At 35.7% G+C, this 22,649-nt stretch overlaps 3 protein-coding genes across 3 annotated transcripts in view; 2 read left to right on the top strand and 1 right to left on the bottom strand.

Moving 5' to 3' along the window:
- Positions 1-1,381: 1,381 nt before the first annotated feature.
- LOC135691109 (UBX domain-containing protein 6) lies at positions 1,382-3,227 on the bottom strand. The gene has a single exon (XM_065208872.2). It carries the CDS (start codon positions 3,069-3,071, stop codon positions 1,692-1,694), a length of 1,380 nt encoding a protein of 459 aa, XP_065064944.2. The 5' UTR covers positions 3,072-3,227; the 3' UTR covers positions 1,382-1,691.
- A 158-nt stretch (positions 3,228-3,385) lies between these two features.
- Positions 3,386-12,594, top strand: LOC135691114 (V-type proton ATPase subunit d 1). The gene is made up of 8 exons (XM_065208878.2): positions 3,386-3,657; positions 5,357-5,528; positions 8,295-8,473; positions 8,790-8,869; positions 9,455-9,532; positions 10,144-10,320; positions 10,792-10,869; positions 11,458-12,594. Exons 1-8 carry the CDS (start codon positions 3,528-3,530, stop codon positions 11,617-11,619), a joined length of 1,056 nt encoding a protein of 351 aa, XP_065064950.1. The 5' UTR covers positions 3,386-3,527; the 3' UTR covers positions 11,620-12,594.
- Positions 12,595-13,406: 812 nt separating this feature from the next.
- LOC135691102 (eukaryotic translation initiation factor 2-alpha kinase 1) overlaps positions 13,407-22,649 on the top strand; it is a 16,753-nt gene continuing 7,510 nt past the window's right edge. Inside the window, exons 1-9 of the mRNA XM_065208863.2 lie at positions 13,407-13,952; positions 14,723-14,926; positions 15,398-15,426; positions 15,971-16,078; positions 16,971-17,020; positions 17,444-17,642; positions 21,264-21,372; positions 22,013-22,070; positions 22,442-22,644. Coding sequence (XP_065064935.2) covers positions 13,742-13,952; positions 14,723-14,926; positions 15,398-15,426; positions 15,971-16,078; positions 16,971-17,020; positions 17,444-17,642; positions 21,264-21,372; positions 22,013-22,070; positions 22,442-22,644 — 1,171 coding nt within the window. The 5' untranslated portion in view covers positions 13,407-13,741. The remainder of the gene's footprint in view (positions 13,953-14,722; positions 14,927-15,397; positions 15,427-15,970; positions 16,079-16,970; positions 17,021-17,443; positions 17,643-21,263; positions 21,373-22,012; positions 22,071-22,441; positions 22,645-22,649) is intronic.

Here is a 22,649-nt window from a genome sequence, read left to right as displayed (position 1 = left end):
CTGTTCTGTCCACACAGACTCTGTTTATTTCAAGGATTTTCCATTACTGCAAAAGTCAGTCTAAAAAGGTACTTTTGGTTCAAAAGTGGGCTCGAAATCTAAGTTTGTATTATAGAATTTTGTTTGAGAAAATGAATCCGTAACGGTAAGCTTCGACCATATTCTGGAGAGAATTACAATTTTTAAGCCTGCAGAACTTCGTCTCATAGGCGAAGTGGAACTGTTTGTTAGCTTTCACAAGTTAAGCCAGCAATGTCTGCATCTGCAGAGAGAACTTACTCGATGGCTAGACGGCTAAAAACCAGGCTTCGTTCGACTATGAAAAATGCAGATTCAATAACCTTGCAAATTTGAACTTTCATAAAAAATATAGCAGATATGATGTTCCTCGTGGACCTTCCTAACGTTTTTGCTCTAAATGAAAACAGGCATTGCAACGTCGGAAAGTTTACTCTTAGTGATTTTTTGTGGTAACAGTTCTTCTTGACTGGAAGCCTTTTGTTGTTCTTTTATTTTATCTTGTTTGATGAATAAAAGCTATTCCTTTTCATAGTAATTAAAATATTCTCTGAATCAGACTGTTTATATATAAGAATGGAAAGAAGCATCACCCTCAGCTAAGCCCTCCTCTAGTGCACGGTACCTGCTGCCAGGCCGTATAACATAATCTCATCATGTTTACAAAATCTTTTCTGGCTAGGGAATCAGATGGTTACAAAAGTAAGGTCATTTTAAGACCATTTAAATTTAATAGACAATAATAACAAGTCGCATGTAAGTAAATCTATATTAGCCATTTCAAAATTATCAAAACTTGAACAAAGATCAACATTTTTCTAGCTTGATTTCTTTTTCAATACACTTTCTACTCTCATCAATGCTTTTATCTGTCCTTTTTTTGCTAGTAAACTAGAGTATTATGTTGCCTACGCCTGGAGTAAAAGACCTTAGGAATGAGGGTTGTGACAACACCTTGAATAAAATTCTGTCGCAAAAACATTTTTCCAACTGTCATTAAACCTGGTTCCTTGATATGTTATGCTAATTTATTAAAAAAAATGACACAAATTTAGAGCTTTTGTAAATTCTGCCAGTTGCTCTTTCCTGTTGGATAGGCTTCCTGATGCATTTCATCATTGCACATATTTCATTAATCACTGCACAAATTGGTCATCACTACTGTATGTTAAATTTCTCCCATTTCACAGTAGCTGTATTTTTATTTTCACTTACATGGATTCTAAATCTGCTGTTGGAAAGATGACGCTTCTCTGCAAATTATCCAAAACATCGTATGGGAATTTACCTAATGAATTAGAGACCTTAAAAATTATCACTGATTCTTCTATACAAGGGAGTGACAACAAATGACCAACCAAACTTAACAGGTAAATACAGTTTTTGTTAATTTTGAGTACACTATCTATCTAATATTGTACACTCAATAACAGAACACTTGTGTGTTAAGTTGTTAATTTCAATGTTTAGTGCTACATTTACAATAACTATAGTTAGGAATACATATTTGCTGGAAGGTTTGAAAGATCATAAGGTTACCAAAAACATTTTCTACAATGTTTAAACATTAACTCGTGGTTGCTTAGGCTTACTACAACTGTATGAATGAAAACGATATAATTTTTAAAGAATTTGGAAACAATGTATGACACAAAAGCTTTTAATAAGTTTCATCAAGAAAACTGAATTTTTCTTGCCAAAAGTTCATCAAGAAGATATTGTTCAACATTTAAGTTTTCTCTTTGGGCATCAGATGCAATACTTTGGTCCCAACTGAAGTTAAGTATGGCTGCTGGTGCAAGTTGTAGGGCTTGTAATGTTTCATCTGGCATCTGAATATTTTTTCCTGATGCATCTGACAAAGCAAATGGAAGCCAATCATTTGTAAGAGATTCCCGTACACAAGCCAAGACATCTGAAAACCTTTCAGAGCTGTAAAATGTGCCTTCTAGTATATGTCCATCTGGGAATCTAACACGAATAAGTGTGAATCTATAAACCTTCTTCTGATTTTGAGACTCTGCTTCTCTCATAGCTTGGGTCCTCAACATTTTGCTCTTTTCTACTGTTTCAGATCTATTCTGTTGCTCTCGCTTTATTTCTTGACCAGAAAGACGATAAAATTCACTTGGAAACTCCAATCTCCCAGCTCCAGGCAGTGGCTCATAAACTTTTACATTTCTATCTAATGTAGGCTTCAGTGGCTCTGCCTCATTCAAATAGCTTTTGATCACTTCAAGCTTTTCAGCTTCCATTGCTATGCCTTCACTTAGTAGGTAATATTCTTCTGTTTTTGAGCTGTCATCGGAGCTAGGGAGGTTCACTTCGACAAAACCAACAGCCATTACCAGCAGTTCTCTTGCTCCTTTCATATTGGCCACTCTTTCCTGAAATACTTTATTATTTTTCCTTATTTTACGGTACTTCTCCTCACTTGGAGACTTGATAATGTTTTCCAAATACCTGTTTAATGTTTCAATACAAAGTTTGGCTTTATCTTTTGGATTCAAAGTGTGAATCATTGTTGCAGCTATCATTCCTGGCTCTGTTTCAAGCTCATGATAGAGACATTTCTCTAGATGGTCTTTTATTTCAGTCTCAGGAAGAGTTACTGGGCATATTGGGCACGCAAAATTGATATTTGAAGCCACAGGGGAATTTTCGATGGGAACTACATCTGGTATCTTCTTGGCGCTTTGAGATGCCTGTAGGTCCTGCTTGACTTTCATCTTCACATCCTTTTTTATAGCATGCATTTCTGAGGCTCCTGGAACTGGCTCAGACCTAGTTTTCCAGGACGTACTCGCTGACTTCGGTTTTGCACAGGCAGTTTTTGACTGTGCCTCGATACGGGCCAAGGCAGCTGCTGCAGCCCTGTTTGTGCTCTCGCTATGTTGGGGTTTCCGCGTACTTTCCGCCTTAGAAGTGCTGCTACTTGGGGCTGCATGATCCTGTGTTTTTCTTGATGGCTCGGATAAGCTATGTCCTTCCCCTGCTTCCTTAAATTTCTTATTTAGCTTGAGCTTCTGAAAGAAATTTTTTATCCCCGACATTGTTGATGTTCACTCCCCTCGATGGCCTAGAGTGTTTATGAAGTTTCCGGTCATGGATGATTACGAGGTTCGGCACCTGTCACGCTTCTCCCTCCAAGGGAAGCATTTTTAAAACATTAAAAGTTTTAAATAGCTTTGATTCCTTGGAAACAAATTATTTAGCCGTAAAAAGAAACTTCCAAACAATTATACTGCAAACTTGTGGATCCATTTTCATAGCAAGTAGAGCAGAAGACTTTAAGCAAATTTTCGAAATTTTCAACTACCAAGCAAGGTAACTGCGAAGCAGCTTACGTCACATGACCTTTTGGATATTTCACCAAGGCCTAAATACTAGGGATAGGAAGTTTGGCATTCGAAATTAACTCTGATGGAATTTTGATGACATAGTTTATCCGTAGAGCATCGATTCAGCAACTTTACTCCACTTTGTGTAATTACGGAGGATACGGCAACATGAATTACTTCCCAGAGTTGATGTTTAATGTCGACAGTGGTTATCTAGAAGGCTTGGTTCGAGGTTTCAAATCGGGCATCTTGACACGAACTGATTATTTGAATTTGATACAATGTGAAACACTTGAAGGTAAAGAACGCCATTGTTGCTACCTTATATGAATCTTGTTGATTGCATTTATCTATTTGGAAATGTTGTTTTTCAATAGATTTACTGGAATTTTTGTATACAAATATTATAAACAAAATATTGCTCTATTTCCAAAGTGAAATAAGGTATCACAATCACTTGGGTTACTCTGCCTTATATTTTTTTATAATTGCCACATTTTAGAAATATGCTTAGGGGTCACACAGCAGGAGGGATTTCCCGTGGAACAAAGGATGTCAACTCTATGTTAGACGAGATTTAGGCCCATCTAAAACCATTTTTATAAGAAACTGGGTGCACTTTAGTCAATAAAACCATTTTTATTTTATAAGAAACTAGATACACTCCAGGGTGGAATCCATGTGAAGCTCACGCCGGACACAGGGGCGAAACTTCACTAGTTTCATTAGGGGGGTATGAAGCTTAGATGCCTGACGAAAGGGCGTGGCATGCTTGATGAAAGGGCGTGTCATACATGAACTTCATTTTTAGAGCACATCGCCTCAAGGGCTGAAATCATTGGGAAGCCCGAGAGAGGGTCTTTAGGCTCAGGCTGTTTGTTTAAAGTCAAGAAATATGCCTCTAGTTTTTCTGGTGTTGGCTATAAACATTTGTTTCTGAAAAGCAAGCATTTGTCAGGCCTGTCTTTTCTATAAAAGAAAAAAAAGTCTTCACTTTCTAAATCACCTAGCTATTAAGAGAGCAATTCAAAAAAGGGGATTGAAGTAGGGTCTCAATTTTATCAAAGTGGGACACCAAAACACAGCTAGGAAATTTCAGAATTTAGAAACAGCTACACAGATTACATTCTTTCAACAAAAAAGAGCTTCAGTTGCATTTTCTGAGTTTGATTTTCAACTTGCAGTTGCTTTGTAAGGAATTTCAACATTTTTAGACACCCAAGCACAAAGTACGTATCTCTAAATTCACATAACAAAATCCCTCAAGCAAAGGAAAGATTTTTATTGGAGGTATTTTACACGTACACCTATCATTAAAGCTCAATTTTCATGTTTTCGTAATCATGGATTTTGTTCAGAAATAGAATAAACTCGAAAGATTTTTGTAATTCATATCTTAACTACAATTTCTTGATAAATTTTATATTATTTCCCGCTTGAACTGATTAAGCTTTCTGTTACTTGTTACAGTTATTCAAATCTTTTTAGTTAAAAAACTTTGGCGTCTGTATGACCATTTTCTAGTGAAAGGTGCAATACTTTCGAACTGTAAGTGTAAAACCTTAAGATAATTTTGGGGCTTAACTCCTTATGAATGTATGATGACAGTTTCATACATTTGGAAAATAAAGTATTGATTGATTTTTCTCAACAACTTTGATTTATGATGCTTTTAAAACTGTCAGTGTTCCATGGGCTCCGAGGCAGAATGGAAAGGGGGGGGTGGGGGCTTGTCAAGGGAAATTTTGGACATCACTAGTGTCAATAAAATCATTTTGCATTATAAACTTGTAGTAGGTGTAGGTTTTAGCGAATCATTATAACCTTACTGTTTGCTTTGCATATTTACCAGGTTGGAAAACTTGTATGATTTTGCTGATGTGTCATTATCAACTACTGTTCAATCACATTGCCTTCAAATTTTTTGTGATTGGTTTTTATTTAGCCCCTCCAAAGTCATCTATATGTCTTCAGTGTCATTGGTTTTTTCATTGTAGATCTGAAACTTCATTTGCAAAGCACAGATTATGGGACATTCTTAGCAAATGAAGCAGGTCCACTGGCAGTATCTGTTATAGATGAAAAGATGAGGGAAAAATTGGTGGTAGAATTCAATCATCTCAGAAACCAAGCTTTTGAACCACTTGCAACATTCATGGATTACATTACGTAAATATATTGGTTTTTCCCTTTTGATTATCATTTATGTTTTAACTCATCCAGTTCTAGCACTTTTTCATTCCAGAGTCTTGCTGTCAAAGTAAACTTTTCAGTAGATAGACAGTCAAGCAATATGTCTCAAGTTTTCTTGCTAGAAACTTTGCAGTTAAGCTTTCATGTGTTGGAAATCAAAAGAAATATATTTGTGCTATGCAAAGTCCAACTTATACAAATGAAAAACCAATATGAACATTGAAAAACTAGAAGAAAAACAGTTAATGCAAAGATATCATTTTGCCTGTTGTAGAAAAAATTCTTATTTCTCAGCTGGAAAAAGTTCAGCCCTAGCCGTTTTAGACCACTATAAACAGGTCAGAAACAGTTTGTTTTCCCTTAAACAGGGAAAGACTAGGCGAGAGGCTAATGAGTGGTCAAAAACAAGATCATTCTTCCACTGAAATTACTTTTGTTGCACACCTGGATATAAACTTAGTCATCAACCAGCAAATTCACTGCTTGAAATATGTTTAAAATAGTCATGATCGTTTTTTGTTGACCATGGACATGAAAATTTGTATAAAGACATCTTGGTTTTGTTATCAAAATCCAGGACAAATCAGGCCATTCTAGGAAAGGCGTGCAATTGCACGTGTACACCTTGGCAAATGCCTTGTTTCCCCAGGAAGTGCTGTTATCACCTTTACAGAAAACATTCTTAGGTCCTGTTTAAATGACAATATTTCCATTTCATATTGTATAAAGATTCCTAAAAAGACACAACATTTTTGCCTACTTGCACAATAATGCTGTAGTGCAACAGAATTCCATACTGCGGGCAGTATGCCTTTGTTTTATCATCTCTGCACAGCAGTGTTTACATTTGATATCAGAATCAAACTTTTACACAAGCAAAGAGATGTATTGAATTGGTTTCATCCTGCATTAAGAGCGTTTTCATTTTAAAATACGAAAACTGTATGAAGCATATCAGATTGGATAGTTTTCGTGTATAATAAAAGGCTGATCCAGTATGAAACCAATTGATGTCAACTGAAAAGAGTGTCGTGTAAGCAGGGCCTTAGCGCGTTCACACTGTTAGGTTTTCACTTTTTTTCTGTCTAGGGAGAGGAAAACGTCCATTTTTGTGCGTTCACCCTGCTTATAGAAACGGAGTAAATAAAGAGACCTGTTTTTTTGGTTTTTTCTGTCCACACTGCCTCTGTTTTCGTAAATTTGTTTTGAGCGTTTCCAAAAACCCCTTTTTTGCATTCAGACTGTTCACAGAAACAGAGTAAAAATGTCTGTTTTTGTGGTTTTACCATTCACACTGCTTCCATTTTCCTAAATTGTTTTAGAGGGTTTTGAAACACCACCATTTTTGTGTATACACATTGATCCAGTGTGTTTTCAAAAACCTCTGTTTTTGTGGGTATCAACTTTTGATAGTATTGCGATAAACCTCCAGTTTTGTGTCATTTTATTGTCGTTTCTGTGTCGTTTCTATTCTTTCTAATTAAATTTTTATATTCCATTTGGTAAATGGCTTTGAAAAAAAATCTATACCCTTGTACAAAATAAAATTTAACTTTTCAAATAGGTAACATTTTCAGACTTTGTACTTTTAATAAATCTTCATCATGCTAGATTAAACATAGCACCCCAATGCACCCCTTGATTTGTCAAGGAGTGTAATTCACTGCACCCCTGCAAATTCATTCCTGGTATGGCCTGACAAATGTAAAACTCTTTCACAACAAAGTTTTAGCAAGAAAGAAATAATCATTTTGAGATAAGTTATAAAGAAAAAGTCTGAAGACTAACTGGCCACAATGAATCTTCAAATTTGTTAAAGGGAAATTTGTTAAAATTGGTATTTTGGGGATCAAGATCTATGAAATGTGATATAAGAAGCTGCTGAAACAGGTGGCATGTCCACTTATTAATGGGGTTTTCCTATTAGCATGAGGCCGGAGATACACAAACTTAGTTTGACCTTCAGATCACCCACCCCAATCCAAATTAGTTTCCTTTGTTTTGCACCACTGTTCAGTTATACTAAGCCTGATGTGCTACGAGGAGGCCAGAAACTGTTTTTGGGTTTTGGCAAAGGAGCTCTCTCAGAGGTTAGCAAGGACAATCATTTTGGATTGAACTTTAAGTTGGGATGAAATACAAACAATGGAATTGGCAACTGGGCTATATGACTTTTATCTAAATTTTCAAGATTAAGTACTTCAGATTGCTTTTGCATGATTTAACTGGAGCCTCAATACTGCCAGAAAACTAACAAAGATCTAAATCGATCACAAATTTGCCTGAGACTGGGTTCCCCTATCAGTTTCCCTATCACCAGACACTCACCTTTTTGTTATGGCAAATATTTTAAAGTTTCAGATAATATACAACAAGGTCTTGATCTCCCCAAATAGTGTAGTGTTTTTAGATTTGAGAACGTTCTAAACCTGATAAATTAAATATAAAGCTGGAATTCGGCACAGATTTTCCAATCTTAGTTGGGAATGACAAGAAAAAATGCCCCACCAATTGAGCATTGAGAGTTTCTTGTTTGGGCAAGTCCCATAGTGTCACATTGATCTGCGGGGATTCAAAATTTTTATGTTGCTAATTATAGCATGGAATCTATGTTCCAAATTTTAGCCTAATATGATTTTTATGTGGGTTAAATTGTAATTGAACTACACAATAAACAAGGCTTTATTGTGCAATTTTAATTTCTCATGGTGAATGTCTTGCTAAATAAAAATCCTTCAACAGCTACAGCTACATGATTGATAACATAATCTTGCTGATTACTGGTACCCTGCATCAAAGATCAATTAAGGAGCTGATTCCAAAATGTCATCCTCTTGGAAGATTTGATGAAATGGCCTCCATTAATATTGCATCAACACCAGCTGAACTCTACAATGCAGTTCTTGTAGACACACCACTAGGTATGTTTGACTGCAAATAATAAAGCCATGTACAGGGAATTTTCTAAAGCATATGGTATTTAGGAATAAAGTAGAGCAATTTTGTCACGCTGTGAGTAGGGTAAGGGGATTGAGAAACGTTTTCTCGTGCATTTGTTATCAAAACAGTCTTTCAGAAATTTCAGCCACAACCCATAACTGTCAATTTATAAATTTTTGAGAAGTCTACTCGAATACGTTGGCCCCTTCTTTAGTCATTCAAAACAGATTAAGGTTTATTTAAGAAAACACTTGGTTGCATTGTAAATTTGATTGTATTCTTTTTATCTTTTTCCAGCCCAATTCTTTGTCGAGTGTATCTCAGAACAAGATCTTGATGAAATGAATATTGAAATAATTCGCAATACATTGTACAAGGTAATGAATTTTCTCTTAATCATTTTGATTTTCTGTCTTTTAGGCCAACAGTTTGTTTTCAATAAGTTGTGAATTCAAAGGGTCTAACCCTTTGATAGTGTTACCCTTTATTGATAAATAATAGTGTTACCATTGCCGAGTAACAGGAGTTATTTCGTTATCAAAATCCTTCTTTGCTCCGACGTTTTTCTTCTTGCATGTCCTATTCATAAACTTTTTGATATTTTTCGTAACCTTTTTTTGGTAATGCAGCCATGTATAATCGTAAGTTGCTAGAACAACAATATTGCTATCCCCAGTATGTTTAGATGAATGACCAAAGACGATCTTTAGTTAGTTATTATTTTCAAAAGCGTTTTTTAAAGGATCATGTTTTGATTCGTACATTGTAAAACTGTTTTATTTTGCTAATATAATAAAAACTGCTTCAATCTTTTAGTGGTAAGTCTTTCATTATTATTTTTAGTCCTACCCTGCAAAATTTCAGGGAATGAAACCTCATGGACATGCCCTCTCTGTCAGTTCAAAACCTCTTTTGCATACAATAAGAAATATCTTGCTTAAAGATTTCTTGTTTTTTTTCAGGCCTATTTGGAGAACTTTTACAAGTTTTGTCAAGAACTTGGAGGTGCAACTGCCGATGTTATGTGTCAGATTCTTCAGGTTTGCATTTTTAGTACAGAATTTCTGGAGCAGCAAATCTTCCTGTAAAAGTTGAATGACCTTGGAGCCGCTATAAGTATTAAATACATACTCTTTATACCTAATTCCTCCAGTTTCAAAGTTTTACGATATTGTATTGTTGTAAAAGACAGCTCCCATTCAATAAACAGAGATATCGAAAAGTATTTTATGCAGGGTATAAGGAAACTGTTTCAATTGTGTTTTTTTAAATGAAGGTCAGTACTTACGTCCGCAATCAAAAGCTTCCCATAAACCGTTGCTTGTCATTTTTAGTATCTTCTTGTACCAGAAGCTACAATGCTTGAAAAAATTCTTGGTACCTTGTGCAACAGTTTAACATATTTGTTTGGTACCTAACCCTAGCTAAAACGATGTACGCCTAGCTTCAATAGTTTTCCTGGTTTGAATGGTCCTATCGTCCAGTGAAGGCTTTGAGGAGATGATACTATTTCTGTTCGATTCAACCGGTAGGAAATGGTTTTCCGAGAAAATGCCAGGTGTTCTAAGAACTTTGAATGATACTGTAGATCTCGTTATACAATTTTTGTCAAAGCTACATAGCAGGTGAAACCATGTATTCTCTATTGCAGTTTGAAGCAGATCGTCGTGCAATCATGATAACAATCAATTCATTCGGTACTGAACTCAGCAAAGATGACCGTGCCAAATTGTATCCAAAGTGTGGGAAATTGTACCCAGATGGCCTATCCAGGCTGGCACGCGCAGAAGGGCCAGAGCAAGTCAGAGAAGTAGCTGAATGTTATGCGGTATGTTTGATAGGATGGAACTATTCAAGTTTGTGAAATTTTTCTATCTTACATTCCAGTCTATAGAAAGTAATTGAATGCATCGTAGATCTTTTACTCTTTTCATTCAGGTGCCCCTTCTGCCTAAACCTCTTGCGGATTTTTACTGTTAACTCTCTTATCGGTTTTTATGCTGCCATTCTTCTGAAAAGGGATAAAGTTTAAGTAATTTTAAATGCTCAATATTTTAATGTTAGGCAGAAAATATCATAAGCTTCCTCCAAATTTGTATGGATATTTTTAAAGAGGGTTAAATGAGAAGGAAGGGTAAAATAAAAGGGAAGGTGGCTTTTCAATTCCAGGCCTATTGAAAGGAATAAAATAGATGGAGAAGTGTTAAAACTGATATTTACGATATCATCCTTTTGTTATTTTGTGAGAAGATCCTTTGAGAGCCCATTTCCCACCTCTTAACGTTGTTTTGATTTCTAGGATTATGCCATGCTGTTCGAAGGAACTGGAAGTAACCCTGGCGATAAAACGCTTGAAGATAAATTCTTTGAGCATGAGGTACCTAGCATCAGTTGTGATAAATTTTACAGTTTTATACCTTGTTTAAAGTAAACATTTTTTGCTAAATTGCGAAAAGTTGAAACTCAGTTTGGTGCCAGCTTTGGAAAGACCTAATCTTGCTGTAAAGCAAATATAGAATTTTTGCAAATAGTTTTAAGGGCTTTAGTGTCGGAAAGATTCTGTCCCTTTGGTCACACCACATGCTAGAGCATTTTTGTTTCAAAAGTATATGAATATCTTAGAGGCCAGATATTCACTTCAAAATACCAAGATACAGCGTTGTTTGAAGTCATTCAAGACTTTTATTTTCAATAGCACAGAACATCGGATAAATTTTATGTTCAAACAAAAAGCTGTTTTCATCAGTTTACCAAACGTTGAATGTTATCCAAAGCTGGATAGGTTTTGTGTTTGTCCTATATGTGGATCGAAAACATCCATTAACGATGAATAAGCTCTGACTGACCAATCAGCGTCTTCAGTCTGTTTATTCTCACTCCTCGCGACGGTTCCGGTTTTTAGTGCTACTTGCGAGTTCAAAATACTCCTGCGCCACACTGACGATTTATTTCTTTCCCTTTCCAGGTTACTTTGAATATACTTTCGTTCATGCAGCAATTCCAGTTTGGTGTGTTCTACTCTTATGTCAGGCTAAAGGAACAGGAATGCCGCAACGTTGTCTGGATTGCAGAATGCATTGCCCAGAAGAATAAGTCAAAAATAGATAATTATATCAATATTTTCTAATGTTCTTGGGTCCTATAATAATTGCAAAAGATTACAGTCAAAGTGTATAATAACGTTTTCTTTTCAGATTTAATATTTAATGTGACGATTTCTTAGTTACCGCCTATTGATGTAGGGCTCTTTCAACCAATATTGTATTTTCTCAAAGATTCTTTATTTGATGGCGCAGATGTGGTCCCCCTTCTCTTCGCACTTGGACAGTGTACTTTGAATGGAGACATGGTTTCCAACTATTTTGAGATGAAGACGCATCTGTGGATAACCTTAGGACAACCTTTCATAAGCTTTCTATGACGTCATTTGTTGTGAGCAGAATCATCTTCTCTGAATGCACCAACTCATAATTTCTCCATAATTCTTCCATAATTAAAATGCTCAGTTCTATAGCTACTTTTATTTTTTCATATTTCATTATTAATTAAGAATTTCGATTTCAATTTAAAATGTGAAAAGATTTGTCATACCCGTCTTGATGTTATTGTCTGTTACGAAGCTATTGTCAGTTTTGACCTCACTGGTGATAGGAAGGACCAGCTTATTTCTAGGCTCAATTATGACGGTATAAGCATAGTCATAAGACTATGGTATAAGTTAAAACAGGATCTCCAAGATGTGGCGCCCAACCTATGCTCCTCTTGTTTGTAATGACAACTTACTCACAAATGCCCTGGTTGATTTTCTTCGTAATCATGCTGAATTTTTCATCAGTGAAGTTTTAATATAAAACAATCCCCATAAATCGTCTCCAGCTAGTATATATTTTTTCATATATTTCCTTGACTAGTCGGTACGATTCCAACAGCAAACCACTTTTTTTTATCAATTTTCTTTTTATGATAATTTTCAGTAACGTTCTAGTTCTAGAAATCATCATATTTAATATAAAAAGTCTGTAATTCTTGCATTGATTCATTTAGTAATTGAATTGTAGAATTCCTTAGTAGAAATTCGTAAGAAATTGATCTTAAGGATAAATTTTGTTTGTTTGTGCAGTGAATCTACTTTGCCTGTACACTACTGTATCAATTGAACAGTTTTTCAGCGGTACAGAACTTGAAATAGCTTTGTAAAAAGCAAACAATTTATAACATATTGGCTAAAAGCTTTTTCGTCTGACACTCCTCAGAGCATAAAAGAACACGTTGAAAAATATATATCCAGTTGTGGATCGAAATAGGCCAATCAGAAAAACGCAACCACAAGACCGGTATAGTTGTCCAATCAGTGCCGCTTGCCTAAAGAAAAATTACCACTGGAGTCCAAGAGAGAAAACGAACCTAATCTTCATTTGCAAAATAATTGAATACCCTTTTATTTTGCAAATATTTAGGAAAAATGAAACCCGGTGATGAAAAGACAAGGCTTCTCCACGTGTCACCGCCTATCCACAGTAAATGATTCCAGTGTGTAAGAAACAGTATGATCAGTTGCCTTATGGTCTTCTTAATAAACGCTGAGATTGCAACTTGGAACCGTCCTGTTCTACACACCAAATGTATCCTCTACGGTACCGGACACTTAATAGCAAACAGATGAAGAAGTATTTTAATTAGTGATAAACTGATATACATTTTACTTGAAAGATACATTGCCAAATCATCTCTTGGTCTAAAATCAAAGCGTGAATTTTCGCAAGGTCGCGATCGCTTGTCATTGACTATAATCATGATAACGCGAATTGTATTATAATCATGACACTTAGAGCTTAGCTTGTTACGAAGCTTGTTTCTGTTTCCTGCTATGATGTAATAGGAATCGCCTCGTAATGATGTTGAAATGAAAGAAGATGGCTACATGGCCTAATGATAACGGTCTGTTCGGTAATGTAAAATTGGAATGAAAATATTAGACAGGTTGAGGTAGTAGATTAAAGTTTTTCGTTGTTGTCAAGAACATGAATTGAATGAAGAAATGGAAGTCATTGCTCAGCATAAAGAATGATATGAATTAATCTGAAAATCATCACTCTCATTGATCGTCAAAGCCTTGGCCTGATGTGACCACCTAACTCTTAGGTCAAGGGCAAGCCTATAAAACAACTGTCAGGAAAAAACTTATTTTGCTTCCAAATGCCGATTAAAAACAAGGAAGATTAATCCAGTGGATAAACCAAAATATTTCCATGAAAATGTATGGTTTCGGTACGAATGACCAAAGCAGAAATGGGACGAGGAATTCTTTTCAGTTCCCAAAATTTTTTGAGACAATGCCCATGGTGAGGACAAGTTCAAACGATTGGTCCGACAGAATTTCTAATGGGCTGGTTGGCGGTGGTTTCAAAGAAAACATTAGCCTTGGAGTAGATGCATTTAAAAGATTTAGTGAGTTTGAAGGTGAGGTTTGGTTTTTAAGTTCTTGCAATCTCCACGGAATGTTTGTGTGTATATGGCTTGGCGTAGATAAATAACTTAATTATTCAATGATTAGTTTTTTCATTTTCCAAGATAATAAAGAGGGAAAACAAAAGCAAATTCTTAAATTGCTTATTTTATGTCAAAGTTTGGCAGAATATTGTCATTTGTGATCCTGCAAAGAGTTATTAATCAAAATTCTCAATTGTCCATGGCCCAGTCTAAAGACAAGGTGACTTACAGCGGTATTAGTGTTATTAGTCTAATAACAGTTTCTTTCCAAAGCTATATGCATAGTGGCCCTCAATGTTTGTTTTCATAGACCCTGATTTGGGTTCCTGCTTGGAGGCTTTGCATATCAACAATAGTCCTTGCTAACATCTTTGTTATAAGGATGACGTTTCAAATAATGTGAATAGCCAGTACCTTTGTTTTTACTCTGTAAATGTGATGTGTTCGTCCTACAAAAGCAGGGATTAAAGCCATAGTATTTTACTGGCCTCCTCTGTCTAATAATGCATTCCTGATATGTGTTGCTCACTTCATGAAACAAAATCACTAACTAAATAACTACCATTAATCAAATTGGTGCTGTTTCCTTACTAGATATTTCACTATATGCAATTTTAGTTCTGAAAAACGGGAACTCTCAAGTTCTCATAACAGGAGTCTGGGATCTTTGTACTTAAAATTTATTAATGGGGGTAAAACCAGATTCTATATGTTCTTTATAAATCTTTCGTATTTTTCAGACTCGGATTTGTCAGATTTTCCAAGTAACCCAGCAAGTGAAACCAGTGGTAGCCCAGCCTCATTAAGTACAGAACCAAACAACCATAATGCTGTCCAGTTGTTTCAGCAAGCGGTTCCAAGTCACTTGTTAATTGTTGCTCTGCTTGAACACATATGCACTCTTTATGACAACCAGCATGATAAAAGTGATGAGCTATTTCAAAGTAAGTTTACTTTTGATCAGTGAGTCTCAATAAATTCAGATTCCTTGATTTGATGTACAAAGAGCTAAGGTTTTATTTACACGAACACACAATTAATCAGTCGAAAATATGGTTTAGGTGGAGAAAAGATAAAACCTTCCTTTGTAACTTACAACTCAGATAGTGGCTATTTATTTGAAGGTCTTGCAAACCAAGAAATCAAGTTATTCAGATTCTTCATGAAGGCTGTTAATATATATAGTAGAAAAGATTTGTCACCTGGTTTTTTTCTCCAATTTTATTTCTCACCTGGTTAGGTTATTATCAATTTATATGTAGCTAAGCATGAACAAAACATTCCACTGTGCATTCCAGCTGCTGTCCAATCCATATAACAACACAATTTGCTGCTTTATAACTGTTTATCAACTTAACAGTTTCAATTTTGTTAGGTCTGAGTTGTTTTTATTGAAACACTGTTATCTATTGCAGTCCTATGTCAACAGCTTTCAACAATGAAGGTATGTACTCAGACCTTTTCACAAAATAACTCCACATGGGTGGCATACTGTCTGCATTGTCCAGCCTATGATCTCTTCCAAGTCTATCATCAAATTAAGCAAAACAGAATAAGGTCACAAGTAATCTGTTAGACTATGCCATTGTAATGAATCTCATTGCAATGAAAAAATTCACCTTTTATGATTTCATGCTTGAAGTGTTCCATGAATGTAACTGAGGTTTTAAAAATTTAATTAAGCTTAAAAGATGTTTTGTTACAAATTTCTATGCCTTATTCTCACAAGAAACTTTTTTTTCATTACATACAACAACAGTATATTAAATGTTCTGCCAATGTATTTTCACTAAATTGTCATTCTCACAGTTGTTATTTTGAACATATTAATATATACATAGCTCTATTATAACTCTATATTTTTTTCTGCTCATTTCTTTGGACACCAGGCACTGCTCTCACCATTTTGTGCATAAACACGTGTAGTAATTTTTTTATAAACATGTGCAAGTATATAAATGTACATTCATCTTAATAATAACTTTTAGCTCATCCCAGCTTTTGCAATTCACGATGAATTCAAACTGATCCGTAGCAAGTATAGAAGTGCCTTAAATGATTTGATGCAGTTTGCAGTTGCAACTACTCAAAAACAGGTAAATTATGTTTCATTCCAGCATACATATCTGCATTTAGTCAGGTGAGTTGTTGGAACACCCACTTCCTTGTATCCTTTCACCATCCATCTTTGTATTAAAAATGGCTTTGAAAAAGGCTGACAATTTGAAACATACACAATCTTTTCATCCAACACTGTTCCGAGTATAGCAACTCATGACGACATAGAATGATTTTTGGATCTCGATCGTCATTCCATCTAGCAACTTTAGCTTCTATCTACATGAAAAATGAAAAAAGCTGCAGTGTAGACAGAAGGAGCTCGTTTTATTCTTGGGACACCACTGGTAATATTTTCAATAGGTAAGTGCACAAACTTAACAGTAATGTGCTCACCTTTCTGATTGGTCCATATCGATCCACAACTGGGTATGTGTACCTCCTAGCTTAGAGTTTTCTATCTACATTCTGACGTTTTATACTGTAAAGAGTGCCAAACGAAGAACTTAAGCATGTTTCAAAATGCCTTTTTTATTTTTTTACCACCAAGAAATTGTTTGCAATTTTGTATTCTGTACGATCGTACAACCTCTATTGTTTTGTTTTGCCCTGCAAGGGGCATGTCTTTTAATCAATGCATTGTTCCTTATCTATTGGGCAAATGATGTCTGCTTTCTTCTTATTGCCCCTTCCATCAGTCTTTAAGGTCTTATTCCATCACATGCCGTTCAAGCTCTTCTCCATGCATATTTGTTTTCTTTTTCCTTGAGATCCTTTGTAGCAAATGATAATACAAATGCATCATTATTTCATCGAATTCAGGTCTTTGGAGGTCCTCTGAAAATTGTCTGACGGTAGCTATACTACAATGAAATACCACTGCGTGATTGTAGTTTTCACATCGCTTAGAATAGAATACTGCTTTTTCAGCGAGAAACTGAAGTTGTTGAAAGGCCCTTGTCGTGGTATTTATCTGAAAGGTAATGATTTGTGGTTTTTTCTCAAGAAATTTTTATACTGCTTTAAAATCGATGCAAAATCGTTGAGCGATTTGAGGCCATGCCGTTTCAATTCTTGGGTCACTCTCCTTTGGGATTAACTGCCTTTTTAGTAAGACCCGTTGGAAATAGGTGGTGGAATAAAGAGTTGGCAATCTAAAGAGAAACACATGTTATTGATGACGTAATTAAATATCACTGTTTCATTGCCCGAATCATTTATATTTCATACCGATTACAGTAAGGTTTTTAGGTGTATGAAGGAATACTATAACGTGATTCCAAATGTTTTCTATTGAAAGTTGAATGATAAAAGGAGAATGCACAATCTCATTCTACTGAGTATTTGTAAGTCATTATACCTAATTTGTTTTGTACTTTCAACGATTTCTTGATTTCTTGCAGCTCTGTGAAGTCAAAGAGACAAGGAGGGAATTCAGTCATCCATACCCCTTCAAGGTATAGGGAGGAATTTGAAGAGATTGATCAGCTTGGCGAGGGAGGCTTTGGGTCGGTTTTTGAAGCTGTGAACAAATTAGATGGGAAGCGGTATGCTGTTAAAAAGGTTGTGCTTGATCAGTTGAACGCAGTCGAATGCTTGAAGGTATTACATGTACATTCTCCTGTTGATGATTGTAGCAAATTAATTTTACATTTATTCGTAGTCCAAGAGAATGATTAAAGGAGTGGTTTACGTCTTGCTGCAAGGTTTATTTACCTGTATTGTGATAGAGCATTAGGGGGAGAAAGGACATGAAATAACTGATTAATAATAAAGAAAGTCACAGGGAGTTTGATATGTTCTAGTTACAATATCTGCAACTTTAAAAGTAGCAACCAAAATGCAAAGACAGCGTAATAAGATACTTTTCTTCTGGCAGTTCTTTGAGTGTAAGCGTCAGGTAATGACCAAATGTTCAACTCTTCATGCCTGGTGTGGTTCGAAAGTGTCACGTGAGAGGAAGAGTGGCGTGTTTGATTGGTTCATTGTTTTTGACCAATCAACAACTGATAATCCCTCACATAGTTGGACAGTCTAACAGAGAATGGTTCAGAATAATTCGACCTTCCAAAGACTTTGAGATTATAGATTTTTGTTCGTAGATGTCAATTTTGCAGTGGCGTAGCTAGCGGTCATGCTTGTCATGCCGGGCATGACCATCTATTTCCAGAGATAATATTTTTCAAAAAATTATATTTTCGTAAGAATATAGTCGTATTCTCCTGATGAAGTAGCTCAGGCCATTCGCCTTTGGAGCCCTATGGTTCCACGCAAGAATATGGAGCCCTCCGAAGGCGCTCTTCTATTGTCGGGCATGACTAAAACAGAGGGTTTCCAATTTAGTCATGCCCATAACTATGAGCATGACCAAACCCTGTGTTTTAGTCATGCCCATAACGCTGGTTCCCTATGTTTGGTCATGCCTAACAATAGGAGTGACGCAGGAGAGAACAAAGGCTAGTCATGCCATTTCGAGAGGGCATGACCATCATTATAATCATCAGAACCGTCCTGTGTTATTTTGTGAACGCGAATGCGAGGCATCAATGGCGGCGCTGCTATGTCTAGATCCACGAGCTGGGAGGTAATTCTCTGTAAGTAAAATGCAAGGAATAGCTTATTGCCAAGCAGCCACGACTCATGTTAATCTCCAGAACATTTATGGCAATGACAGGGTTTTTCAGCCTTCATGGTGTTGCACTGTGTGGAGAAAGTGACAGGCACGAAAGGCCATTTTTGGACATAAAATCAGCGAACAGGATCATTTTATGCAACCAAACCGAACTCTCAGCCTTTTCAGTATTCAATTGTTACTAGTTGAACATTTGCAGAGAATCTTCTTAATTTAATGAATGTCAAATCTTGGTCTGTTCACTGGAGATGGATGGAGGAGATAGCAGTGTTATTTTCCAAACCAACAGATTTGAGAGCTTAAACTTTCCAGACATTTAGCAGCATATTCAGAAACTGTTAAGCCCTTTAAAAGCATTGTTACCATATTATTATTAGGACAATAAGATTGTAGTTAATGGATAGGGAATGCCAAAACTTGCTTAAAGTTATTCTTCAATTTTATTACATGCAATAACACTGTTTTTACACACAATTTAAGTCAAACCCAAACTCTACTGACTTCACTTGTAATTGAAAGTACCTTTTTACTACTTATAGCTGTTGAAATAAAATGACCAGAGACAAGTCAAGCATGTTACTGATCTTGTTAGTTAAACAGTTTTATTTCATTATCTCAACTTTTGATGTATTTAAAAATTTACAAGATCAAATTATTTCATTTACAACCCTTGTTTGCTAGATTTAGTAGGACAATCCAATCATGTGGATATTTACCACAAGTATATGTGGAAACATCAATGTTTTTGTTAAGCTAAACTTAAACTTATTAGCTAAACTTATAGAAACATCAAGGTATTTTTCTATTAAGTCTAACTTTGCAGAAAACATTTTGCAACTAGGCCTATCCATTATTTCAGCTTCCTATATTTCATATCAATATTTACATTGCATATTCATTTGCCAATTTGTTTTATTCATCTATCAGTTCTATTGGGGTTGTTAGTTAATCGTGATGGCTTTAAAATACCTTCAATAGATTGATAATAAGTCTATTTGTGGAAAAGATGACCAAAAAGCTCCCATTCAGTTTCATGTGATTTATTGTTTCATTTACAAATTTTAGCTTATCTCTAAAATTTACAAATGTATTTCAGCCTGCAAAATTGAAAAAAAAGGAGAATAACTTAAATTTTGATTTAAGCTAAATTTATCTACTATACTAAACTAATGTTTTTTAATGTCTTTTGTACAGTTCTGTTTGGAAATTGTCAGAACTCTGTCTGTATAAATTACCAACAAACCAAAACAGTGTCACAGCTATAAGATAAAGGTCATTTCATGGTGTAACAAGGTGATTTCTATGAAATAAGAAAAGCTCATTCCAAAAGTTAATCAAATTTTTTTTTATAAGTCACAAGCCTTAAAATTAAAATTTCCAAAAGGAACTCATTGATCAACTAAAAAATTGGGCGTGGTAAAATTTGGCCACACCCATATTTTTTTTAAATTTGAGGGGAGGGCATGACCATTGCTATTTGGCTAGCTACGCCACTGCAATTTTGATGTATGATACAACCACGTAGCTGTAGATTTCGGCTAGGGTGAGCAAACTCGAGCGAGAACCATACCTCGGGGGGGGGGGGGGGGCTGCAAGCCTTTAACAAAAACAAACAAATAAATAACAAACAGATATATCTGGAGTAAATCAGGGTTACAAATTTGAGTCAGAAACAGAAGAATGAATCAATTACGTATGTCAAAAAGGCAAACTGCAAATTGTTCGTAGCCACTCAGATGAAAATTCCTCGAAAGATATAGCTCGAGAAATTTTTTCGAAAATCTGGGGCTAGATTGTTCATGATTTGTTCTTAATTTAATAGGGTGTAAACACTGCGAGTGCTAACACTTTCGCTTTAGGGAGATGTTCAGGCCTCATTTGCAAGGAAAGTGAGTGAGACAACCTTCATTTGCCGACAAGTTTGAGTATTTGCCGAAAATGCACCCACACATGGCCAAAAACCCTCGTTTTTGAGATAAAACGTTGTTTCTATTTGCATTTTGCAGAAGCTCAGTCAGAGCTTGTTCTTAATTTGTTCTTAACTTTTGACCAATTTTGAGACTTGTGTTCTTATAAAATTGTTCTTATAAGGAAAGGGTACATTTCGTCTTCTTGGAGCATCATTCCTATGTCATAGATGTAAAAAAGCATCCATCCCTTGCCGAAGCATTATCGCACGTCTTTGCGATTCTGTTTATCATAATCAGAACTAGAGCAGCGACTTCATAATTCTCCAGCAAAAACCTGTTTCCAATGTCGTTGGTCTGCTTGAACTTGCATTGGCTCTACATGCCACCTCTCTTTATTCTGTGACGCCACAGCTGCACACATTACATTTGAATATTTCAAGATATGGAATATTTTAAAATTAAACAGGTTTTAATTTCGCTTACTTTTCAGAAATAAGTGTCCTCGGAATTTTAATCATGGCAACTTTTAAAAATATCATTTGGTAAAACTGTAGCCAGAGCGAAGAGTTGTTGGCAAAATGTTCATTTGGGGGGCACAGCTCCCCCGTGCCCCCTGCATCTACGTGGCTGGTATAATATAGCCTATCGATGTTGTTTTAAAATTATGTTTTGTTGTTGCAGACCCTCAGGGAGGCAAAGGTACTTGCCAACTTGGATCATCCCAATATTGTTCGCTATCATGTTGCTTGGTTAGAATATGCCATAGCCGAAAAGAAAAAACGCTCTCAAGGTAGCAACAAGCTTTGCTTCATGTTTATTTTTTGGCTAATATAGTTTCTAGCTAATACAGATTTACCTAGCTTCGCTACTTTTTTTAATTTTTTGCGCAATACATTCATGTCGATGCAACAATTTTCTCACCGTAGCTTACTTAATCTCGCATTCAGAAAGAGGCATGTTTAAGCTATACGTATACTTCAAGGTTGCCAAATTTACGGGTTCATCTACAATGGGCTTCAAACCAAAGTTATAGAAGATATTAGTAAGATAGACAGGATGATGGTAAATATTGAATGAAACGTCACGGAAAATGCTTGATGTCCATTTACATGCGTTCACCATTCCTTTAAAATTATAACAAGCAAGAACTTTGAAGGTATTTCGAGAGGCTAGAAATGGGGGTCGTGTGGGCTACCCTCAGTATTTTACGTAATTGGTGGCACTGTATGGTAAATAATTGTTAGGGTATAGATAATCTAGTTGTTATCAGGATTCGTCTTTCATAGCAATATCCGTTGTTTCGCGCACATTTTGACCACCTTGTGTTTTATATTTACTCTGCATTAAAACCCGACATATATAAATCCTGTAGCCATTTCCACTGAAGGAAACTTTGCAATTTATTAATCCTAACGCCAAAACATTTCTAGGTCATTTAGAAGATCTTGAAGTATCTCAAGAGTCGTTGGGTTCGTCTCAGTATTTGAGGTAATTATGAGGACAGTAATTTTATTACTTCGATTTTTGAAATTTACGGCTCACACAAATTTAAACTTTGAATGGATAAAATGAGATTAAACCTAATATATTAAATTTACTTGATGTTTGATGCCATAATGCTTGCTCCAAGCTTTTTTCGAAACTTGTTCATTTCTCTGCATTCTTTGACTTTTTTCGAAAAGCTGTTAAATTTTGCTCTGTTTACGTACTTCCTTCTCAAGAATAGATTTTTAGTGTCTTCCTTGCGTGACGTCACTGCTTTGTTGTCTTATAACGAGTGTGATTGCCTCTCATTGGATATCTAGAATAACGTAGCTTCTTTCTCTTTTTGTACAAGAATGTAAATTGTTTTCGTTTAGGCCACCGGATGACCTATCAGAAGGAAGTCTCTTCTGTTATGATGGCGAGAGCACTGCGCTGGAAAAAAGCGATTCCCTGATCTTTTTTGAGAGCGGAGGAGAAACGAAAAGCAATTCAGACCAGATGCACTTTGGGACTAAAGCTGACTCCTACGGTTTCAGTGGTGTACAAGTCAATGTCAGAGAAGAAATTAGAACTACCGGTAAA

This window comes from Rhopilema esculentum, chromosome 4 (genome assembly GCF_057945365.1).
Source record: "Rhopilema esculentum isolate cy_ngs chromosome 4, ASM5794536v1, whole genome shotgun sequence".
In the NCBI taxonomy this organism is placed as follows: domain Eukaryota; kingdom Metazoa; phylum Cnidaria; class Scyphozoa; order Rhizostomeae; family Rhizostomatidae; genus Rhopilema; species Rhopilema esculentum.
This window is presented reverse-complemented; position numbering and strand designations above follow the sequence as displayed.